The 9,902-nt window shown below is 57.2% G+C and overlaps 1 protein-coding gene across 1 annotated transcript; it reads right to left on the reverse strand.

Moving 5' to 3' along the window:
- Positions 1–2,414: 2,414 nt before the first annotated feature.
- NTF4 (neurotrophin 4) lies at positions 2,415–5,249 on the reverse strand. The gene is made up of 3 exons (XM_008154373.3): positions 5,155–5,249; positions 4,248–4,371; positions 2,415–3,328 (listed from the first exon to the last, which is right to left on the reverse strand). Exon 3 carries the CDS (start codon positions 3,314–3,316, stop codon positions 2,684–2,686), a length of 633 nt encoding a protein of 210 aa, XP_008152595.2. The 5' UTR covers positions 3,317–3,328; positions 4,248–4,371; positions 5,155–5,249; the 3' UTR covers positions 2,415–2,683.
- Between the last annotated feature and the right edge of the window lie 4,653 nt (positions 5,250–9,902).

The following is a 9,902-nucleotide window of genomic DNA, read 5'->3' on the forward strand; positions in this document are numbered from 1 at the left end:
TTGGCCAAGCCGGAGGCTTGTTGTGGCTGTTGCCATAGGGACAGAACCCTCCCTCGCTGAATCCAGCCAATGGGAGGGCCTGCAGGCTGGGGATGGGGAGAGTGAAAAAGAGGTCTCGGCACAGAGGGGCATGGACTTTGACAGAGCGGGGCAGAGACCCCAAGAGGAGCACAGAACCTCAGGGAAGTTGGGGAGGGGGAGACCCAGACAGACAGGAGGGCAGAAATGGGGCCCCGAGGAAGGTGAACTGGAAGTTGAATTTTAGAGTTTTAGAGACAGAGACCCCTGGGCAGGGGGAGACAGAAACTCACAGAAGGGACAGCAGAGAGAGGGACATAAACCTGGGGGAGGGGGGGGGGTCAGAGATCCAGGAAGGGGGTAACAGAGACTCTGTGGGGGAGGAGGATAGACTACCCAGCACATCAGGAAATCCATGGGAAACACCCGCATTCCTATAGGGATCCAGCCCTGCTGACTGCCTGCTCCCTCCGCCAGGCCTGTCCACCCGGAGGAGGGGGACCCGGAAGAGGGGAATTGACGCCGGCTGTCCCTCCTTCCCTGTGTGTGCGGAGTCACATCTGTCCTACTGCCTTTGATTGGACTGAAAACTTCCACCTGGGAATGGGGGTGGGCAGAGGGAGGGACCCACAGAGAAATGCACAGGAAAAGACTTCACCAAAAAGGGGGGGGGGGGCAGTGGTGCAGAAAGGGCTTTGATGAATGAGAAAGACACGCAAGAATGGGTGAGAGACGGTGACTAAGAAACAGAGACAGAAAGAGAGCTACTGTCGCAGAGACAAGAGAGGGGAGTTAGAAGAAGAGACAGACACGTGGCAAGAAAGAGCAGAAGTGCAGACCGAGAAGAGATGTAGCCACCCAGGCAGCCGGACCCTACCCTGCCCTGCCGCCCACCCCTCCCTTCCCGGGGACCCAGTCTGTGATGGTGGGGGGTGAGGGTTTCTCTGTCCTTCGCAGAAAGCTGGCCCTAAAATAAAGTCTGTGAGTTGGTAACGGGTGTGGAGTGGTAATTCATGAAGGGGTGTCCTGAGGATGTGGGGTCTGCCCCTGACTTCCTTGTCACTGCCTCGCTTTAATCCTCACCCAAGGATATATTTTTTTTCCCATTGATTTTTAGAGAGGGAAAGACAGACAGAAACACATGGATTGGTTGCCTCCTGCATGAGCCCTGACCAGGCCCCGGGCCGGGGAGGAGCCTGCCCTTAGCCGGAATGGAACCCAGGACCCTTCGGTCCACAGGCCAACGCTCTATCCACTGAGCTAAATCAGCTAGGGCATCACTGCCTCACTTTAAAGACCTTTTGGTCAAGCCCTCTGTCTCCTCAGCTTCCACCAACCCATTCTACAGGCAGGGAAAACTGACCCTGCCTTCAGGTCCTCTCATTCAGGCTTCGAGGGTCCCTTCTCCTGTTGGACTTGCCTGGCCCACTCAAGGCCTATCAGTGTCCAAATGACCCCTGATCCTCCCCAGAGGTCAGGCCAATGGTCAGAACCCCATGCTTTACTCGGACTGGACAGTTTTAGAGTTTATTCCTTTCTCAGTGGGAATAAAAGTTGAGTCAGGGAAGGGTGGTAAACACCTGACTCCAGCCGAGACCGGTTTGGCTCAGTGGATGGAGCGTCAGCCTGCGGACTCAATGGTCCCGGGTTCGATTCCGGTCAGGGGCATGTACCTTGGTTGCGGGCACATCCCCAGTAGGGGGTGTGCAAGAGGCAGCTGATCGATGTTTCTCTCTCATCGATGTTTCTAGCTCTCTATCTCTCTCTCTTCCTCTCTGTAAAAAAATCAATAGAATATATTTAAAAAAAAAACACAAAAAAAAAAAACCTGACTCCAAGTCCCCACCAGGGCTGAATTCTCTAGCATCCTGACCTCCTATCACTCATCCTTACTTGTGTTCCGACTGTGATGGGTAGGTCAAAACGGAACATTCGTGGCCTAGCCAGCTTAGCTCAGTGGATAGAGCATTGGCCCATGGACTGAAGGGCCCCGGGTTTGATTCTGGTCAGGGCATGTGCCTCACTTGCAGGCTCAATCCCCATGTGGGAGGCAACCAATCTATGTGTCTCTCTCACATCAATGTTTCTCTGTGTCTCTCCCTCTCCACTCTCTCTGAAAATTAATGGAAAAATATCCTCAAGTGAGGAGGAACAAAAACCAGACAAAACACAGAGCATTCTTGCCCCATCTGACCTAGTAAACTGCCCATTCGAGTCCCAGCTCCCAGTTAGTTGCTTACATGTTCCAGTTTTCATGCTCTGCCACCCACTTCTTGATATATTTCCCCCTTGTCACTCTCCCCATAAAGAGCAAGGTAATGTCCTCTGAGATCATATAGCAGCAACTTAGAAGCTAACGGCCTCCAATGTTCAAGTCCACCAGAGTTGATCTGACAAGTTGTGTATTAGAGCACTTAAACAGTAGACACTCAGAAAATATAGGCTATCATCATCATCATCATCATCCACGGTGGAGTTCACAGGAGAACTCCTATTCATCCTTCAAAACCCCATCCATTTTTACCACCTGTCTTGTACAGATTGAGCTGACTTTGTGACTACTTAACAAGTTCCCACAATGAGGCCCAGAGCAGCCAGGTCACCCCTGAGGTCCCTCAGCATCCAGCTCTTCTTCCTCTGCGTGCCCAGTTCCTGCGCATAGGCCTCAGGCCCGGCCAGTCCGGCTGAGGAGTGTGCAGACGCAGGCAGTGTCGATTCGAATCCATCGCCAGCCCACACGGCCCTGAGCATCAGTGGTCAATGCCCGCACATAGGACTGCTTGGCCTTACACTCGGACACCCAGTGCCTCCGGTCCACACCCCGGCAGCCCCCTCCGCCTGCACCAGGGCCATCTTCCCCAGTGTTGTCAGCCTTGCAGCGGGTCTCAAAGAAGTACTGGCGCAGAGGACTGCCGCCAGATGCAGGCACCTCGCCCAGAACCTCCACCTCACGCCCACGCAGGTCCACAGCTGTCCGACGGTCTGTCACCCAGCTGCTGACTGCATCGCACACAGCCAGCTCTCCCCGGCGACTTGCTGGTGCTGTCTCGCTCACGCCTCGCCGACTGCGGTTAGCCGGGCTGCCCGATGGCTCCCCGAAGGCCCCAGTCTCCAGTAGGAAGAGCAGCGGGGGGCCTGCGGGGGCACCCCTGGAGAGCACCACTCGTGGGGACAGGAGGTCCCACTCAGGGCCTGGAAATGGGGGCAATGGAGAGGGTGGGGGGTGGGGTTCCACTGGGACACTGGGGAGGAGGCAAAGGAGGAGGATGGGGAGGGGCCATGAAGGATGGGGCAGCATCTCGCTGAGCACCTGAGGATAGAGAAGAAAGCTGGAGTTAGAGAAGAAGGTAATAATTTAGGGGGGGGACGTGCAAGCCAGAACCATAGGGAGGCCCTTGTTCTAGAACCTTGGGGAACCTATATTCTAGGATTGAATAATGCCCAACTTCCAGATTATCCTACTACTATCTACATATATAAAAGCCTAAGCAACCCTTCCACCATTCGACTGGTAGCTATGACATGCACTGACCACCAGGGGGCAGATGCTCAATGCACAGGCATGGAAACATGGAACAGACTGATGAATCTCAGAGGGAAGTGGGGAGGTGGGAGGGCGGGAAGAGATTAACCAAAGATCTTATATGCATACTAGAGGCCTGGTACACAGATTCATGCACCGGTGGGGTCCCTCAGCCTGGCTTACAGGGACTGGCCTGAAACCAACTCTCCCACATCCCCCAAGAGGTCCCAGATTGCGAGAGGGTGCAGGCCAGGCCGAGGGATCCCACCGATGCATGAATCCATGCACGGGGCCTCTAGTTACTAATAACAGCCAACAATTGGGGAAATACTGGCTCAGAGAGGTTAGTAACTTGTACCAGGTCACACAGCCAGCAAATGCCAGAGTTGGAACTGGAACCCTGTCTGAGCAACCCCTACTCGGCCATACTGCCTCTACAGCCCCCAGGAGGAGGTTTGAGGTTCCAAAATTTGAGAAAGGCCAGTTCTGGAATCCTAGGCAGATCCAACTTTAGCTCAAAACTGCAACTAAGAAGGCAAGAAAATCACTTGCCTCTCAGACAGGGCCTCAGTTTCCCTGTCTGTGACACTGATCTGGGGCTGGGAGCTGCAGGCGAAGGTGTGGATACCGCCTTTTCTGTACAACATTCTGGAGGCCTGTGATTCTGGGGAAGGGTGAGGTGGAGAGGGCAGGGTGGTTACCAGACCTGTCAGCACCTCCTCCGCCTCCGAGCTCCCGGGCTGGGGGCCCCCAGGCTCCAGGGGGCCCCTGTGGGGGACGCAGGTGGCCCCTTCCTTCCTGACATCTCAGGAGAGGAAGGGGGCAACCACCTAGAGGAAGAGGGGAACAGGCATGTCATGTAGGCAGGTGGGGGAGGGGGCCTGAACCCCTGGGCACTCCCCTTCCCGGTGTTCCTCTGCAAGTGTAGGGTACCCAACAGCCAAGGCCACGCCCCCTTTCCAGAGGCCCCTTCCCTGCCCAGGTGATGGCTCCTGGCTGGGATGGGAAGCAGATGGGGGGAGGAGAGGGGACCGCAGAGGCTGGAAAAGATTACATCCTCCTCGGCCCATTCATCTCCCAGACAGGGTGGGGGTGGGGCCGGGCTGGACACCCGGGGACCGGAGGGCCCGCACTCAGGCAGCCCTGGGTCCCCGAGGCTGCCTCCTGGAATGCTTTCCCCACACGGGACAGGCCGGGGCCCGCCCGAGCCTTCCATGCACATACCTGGGGTGGCTGCCTGCCCCGGCTGCGAGACGCCGAAGGGGAAGCTGGGGTGTGAAGAGGGGCGCATGCTGACCCAGCCAGGACCGGGAGTCCAGGCCCCCAGCCCCTCCGCCCTCCCTCGGACCCTGAAGTTCTGGAGTTCAAGGCCCCGCCTCCCAGGTACTCAGAAATACGGACTCCCAGCAGATTCAGGCTGGGGCTCCGCACTCCTGAGACCCCCCTGGGGTGCCCCCACGGGGGGTAACCCCGCTGCCCATCGGGGACTTTTCTCTTGCCTCAGTTTCCTCCGCCAAGCCCCGCCCCCGCCGGCCCCGCCCCCGTCCCTCCCTACCCGGGGGCAGGGCGACCGGGACGCGGGATCCCGAAGGAGGAGGCGCGGAGGCTCTTACCTGGGGCGCCCGCCTCGGCTCCCTCGGCTGCCCCGGCGCGGCGGCGGCTCCTCCTCCTGCTCGCTGGCGGCAGGGACGCCCGCTCGCCCGCCGGCTCCTCGCTGCACACGCTCCGGAGGGCCCGGGTCGGGGGGCGGAGGCGGGGCGGCGCCCGACGGCGGAGGAGGGGCCGGGGGATCCCGCCTTCCACCCGCGGGCCGGGACCTCGGGAGCCCAGCCTGGCTAGCTCAGCCCTCCGCCCGCCGCGGTCCCAGGAGGCCCGGCGCCAGCCCCCTCCTCCCTCAGACCCAGGGGTTCAGGCCCCCAGCCCCTCCTCCCTCAGACCCTGGAGTCCGGGCTCCCAGCCCCTCCACTTTCAGACCAGGAGTCTGGCTCCCCAGCCCCTCCACTTTCAGACCAGGAGTCTGGCTCCCCAGGCCCCTCCTCCTCCCTCAGACCCAGGGGTTCAGGCCCCCAGCCCCTCCTCCCTCAGACCCTGGAGTCCGGGCCCCCAGCCCCTCCACTTTCAGACCAGGAGTCTGGCTCCCCAGGCCCCTCCTCCTCCCTCACATCCAGGAGTGGGGACCCCCAGCCCCCCTCTCCCGCAGGCCAGGAGTCTGGGCCCGAGATTCCTTTGCATTCTTTAGCCAGCTAAGTGTCAATCCCCAGGCAGATTCCCACCCTCTGCTCTCATCCCCACGCTCCCAGGAGCTCCAGGCCAGACATTAACCAGCTGGGCTTGGGCAGCGATAAGGCCCCGGGCCGGGGGGGACAGTGGATGTGGGGGGCTCTCCCACAGAGTCCTCTCCTGGAATTTCCTAGGTGGGGACTGCGGAGAGGGTCTTGTCCTGAGCTCAGAGAAGAGAAATTCAAGGTGTTATAGGCCTGGGAGATAGATTTGGTTTGGGGACAAAATGACCTTAGAGAAAGAAAGTGAAGGGAGACGGGGTGGGGGTGGGGTGGGGGGAGAAGGCACGGAAAAGGGGACAGAGTCCAAGAGAAAGAGGGGGGACAGAGACCCAGAGAGAGAGAGAGAGAGACCCTGAGTCAGGGGGAAGATGGGCGTTGGAGTCCAGGACAGCCCTGTGGCCAGGCCTTCACCCCTCCCCAGAGTTGTTTTCAGGGGAAAGCTGACACTTGTCTTGGGGGGGGGGGAGGGCATCCCATACCCCTCCCTCAGCCTAAATATAGCATGGCAAGGTGGCAGGAAGGGTGTCCCCAGACTAGGGTGTTCCCCTCTCCTCTTCCCCATCACAGCCAAGGCAACATAGAAGGCGGCCACAGTTGTTTATTGGGGTGGGGGAGGGGCGCTTCCCAGGCTTTGAGTGTCCACTGGAGTCACCTCCCTGACTCACCACACTCTTCCCCACCCCCGAGCACCCAGCATGTGCCAGGCCTATCAGAGGGCCCCCAGGGAACCCCCGGGCTCGGGTTGGGTAGCACAGGAGAGCAACTGAGGAATCAGCAGAGGAGCAACTGGGCCAAAGTCCCTGTCCCCCCTCTGTCCGTGTCTCTGTTGCCCCCTCTCTCAGGCTCCTGTCCCCCTCTCTAGATCTGTCCCCGTCTCTCCGGGTCTCTGTCCTCCCCCTGGCCTCCGACCCCCCTCCCAGGCCACTGCCTTCCTCTCCCCAGCGGCCGCTCCTCCCCGTGGGTGTCACTCTTTGCCTCTGTCTCTGTCCCTCTCTGCAGGTCTCGGTTCCTCTCGGCCTGTGTCTCCTCCTCTTCGGGTCTCCAAGACGCTGCCTCGTGTCTGTCACCATGTTTCTGTCTGTCTTCATTTCTATCTCCAGGTGTGCCTTTCTCTCCATTGCAGAGAGAAGTGACAACCTAAAGGTTATATTATTTCCGACCTTTATCAAACTCTTCCCACCATCTGTACCTTCTTCGACCTCTCCGTATAAAAAGGTAGGTGGGTCGCCCTTGCTGGTTTGGCTCAGTGGATAGAGCCTCAGCCCCCGGCCCGTGGACTGAAGGGTCTCAGGTTCGATTCCAGTCAAGAGCACATACCTCTGTTGCAGGCTTGATCCCTGGCCCTGGTAGGAACGTGTATGGGAGGCAAGCAATTGATGTGTCTCTCACATCGATGTTTCTCTCTCTGTGTGTCTCTCTCCCTTCCTTCCACTCTCTCTAAAACTCAATGGGGTAAAAAAATAAATAAAATAAAATAAATCAATGGAAAAATAGGGTGATGATTAACAAGAACAAAAAGGTAGTTGGGTTAAATCAGGGGTTCCAAACTGAGTTTCTCAGCTGCATTCTGAGCTGTCAAGAGGGACTTCATAAGGGCTGTGTTCCTTGCCCTGGCTGGTTTGGCTCAGTGGATGGAGCACAGGCCTGCGGACTGAGGGGTCCCAGGTTCGAGTCCAGTCAAGGGCACGTGCCTGGGTTGTAGACTCGATCCCCAGGGGGGGAGCGTGCAGGAGGCAGCTGATCCGTGGTTCTCTCTCATCATTGATGTTTCTCTCTCTCCTCCCTTCCTCTCTGAAATCAATACAAATTTATTTTTTAAAAAGAGGTGCCCTGCCGAAACCGGTTTGGCTCAGTGGATAGAGCGTCGGTCTGCGGACTGAGGGGTCCCGGGTTCGATTCCGGTCAAGGGCATGTGCATTGGTTGCGGGCGCGTCCCCGGTGGGGGATGTGCAGGAGGCAGCTGGTTGATGTTTCTCTCTCTTCGATGTTTCTAGCTTTCTATCCCTCTTCCTTCCTCTCTGTAAAAAATCAATAAAATATATTTAAAAAAAAAAAAAAGAGGTGCCCTAACCGGTTTGGCTCAGTGGATAGAGCGTCGGCCTGCGGACTGAAGGGTCCCAGATTTGATTCCGGTCAAGGGCATGTACCTCGGTTGTGGGCACATCCCCGGTGGGGTTGTACAGGAGGCAGCTGATCGATGTTTCTCTCTCGTTGGTGTTTCTAACTCTCTATCCCTCTCCCTTCTTCTCTGTAAAAAATCAATAAAATACATATTTTTAAAAAGAGGTGTGTTCCCCTGAAACCAGTTCCCTTCTGATGCGTCACCCTGTTGCCTCTAAGTAAGGTTTCATTTAACCAAAAAAGGGGGTCTTATAGCTAAAAATAACAATAACAACAACCACACTCTGAAAACCACTGGATGGGTTTAATAAGTTAATATGGGTTAAGTCCTTTGAATGACGCCTGGTGCACAGGAAGTTCTATATGTGTTAGTGATTTAACCCTCCTCCTCCCCCTCCTCCTCCTCCCCCTCCTCTTCCTCCCCCTCCATCTCAAAATGCCCTTTAAGACGGAAAGACCTCTAAACATGTTTGGCCTACTGACCTTGGGTAACACCCTCCCCCTCTGAGCCTCAGTTTCCTTGTTTGTGAGACTGTTTGGGCTCAGGAGGGCCGGTGCGTCCCAGCAGGCTGACAAGACACGTGGGGTCAGGCAGCCTGCCTCTGCGCTGGCCCCAGGGACAGTGACGGGTGCCTGACCTTGGGGAGCTCTCATGGGCCGAGACTCTGGCGTCTCCCTGCTTTGTCTGACAACCTTCCTGGGCGGGGCGCCCCCATGTGGGATTCTCATCTCTTTCAGGCTCAGGGGCACTGCCTTTCTCCTCTTTGGTTCTCTTTCTCTGGGGTACGCTGGTCTGCCTCCAGCTCCGGGTGTCTGTCCCTCTCTCTCTGGGTGCCTGACACCCCGCGGTGGCTCTCCACCCCCCACTCTTGGTCTCTGTCTCCCTCTCCTGTGGATTGTGTCCCCCTCCCCTTCCTCTGGGTCTTGGTCTCTGAGTCTCTGTTCCTCTCTCTTGGTGTCTTCATCTCCTCTTCTCTGGGTTCCTCTTTCTCTGAGCCTCTTTCCTTCCCCAGGTCTCTGTCCCCCCACCATGTAGGGACAGAGTATAGTGACTCCCCCTCGCTCCTTTCCCTTGTGGTTCTGATGTCCATGTCTGGAAGCAAAACTATAGGCGAAGACAGATAGTAAGGGGGTTTCGATGGCAAAATGAAGTAGGTGTGGGGTGAACGGAGGGAGTGTCCGCTTCAGTTTGTCTCCCAGAGTCCACAGCGCCATATTCGCTCCCCAAGGCAGGATTCCTCCTCAGTGCTGGTATCCTTGGTGCTACCACGGAACCCAAAGCCAACCCACATGGCCCTATGGAGTTCATGCATACAGTCCGGCTCAACCCAGCATCCCTCCCAGACTCACAGTGACACAGTCAGCGTAACGCAACTCAGCACATGGCCCCACGACCTGGTCCTACGAGACTCCCATGATCATACAGCTCAATGTGGCTCAACTCCCATGGAGCCCTGAACACTCCCAGCCACATAACGCTACACGGTTCAACCCAACAGAACCCTGAGGGACTCGCACAGTCATACGTTCCAACCCGACTTAACCTAACATGACCTAGAAAGCTCACATTCTATCACTTGACTCTTCTACATGACTCACAAGTTCACAGAACCTAAAATAACACAGCCCCAGAAGAATCACAAAGCCACCCACTTCCAACGTGTCTCAGCGTCACACCGCCACGCGTGAACACGCCATCGGTCCCAACCAGGCCACGGGGGGACACATATCTTGACCCAACATGGCCCTAGGGGTACAGACCAATGCAGGCCCCCCACCCCCCGCCCCGCTCAGCTCAGCGTCACCCATTGCCATTCACTGCCGCCTAAGGAGGTACCTACAGGAGTACCAAACCACAACTCAAGAGCCAATAAGGCTCAGTGTTCTTCAACTCATTACCACTTAGCCTAGACCCAACCCCTCCCCATGACTTCCCCCCTCCCTCCCTCCCTCCCTCC

The sequence above is a fragment of the Eptesicus fuscus genome, chromosome 21, assembly GCF_027574615.1.
Source record: "Eptesicus fuscus isolate TK198812 chromosome 21, DD_ASM_mEF_20220401, whole genome shotgun sequence".
In the NCBI taxonomy this organism is placed as follows: domain Eukaryota; kingdom Metazoa; phylum Chordata; class Mammalia; order Chiroptera; family Vespertilionidae; genus Eptesicus; species Eptesicus fuscus.

Coding starts and splice junctions, on each gene's coding strand:
- NTF4 (XM_008154373.3), bottom strand. CDS start 3,316: ATGCTGCCCCATCCTTCATGGCCCCTCCCCATCCTCCTCCTTTGCCTC.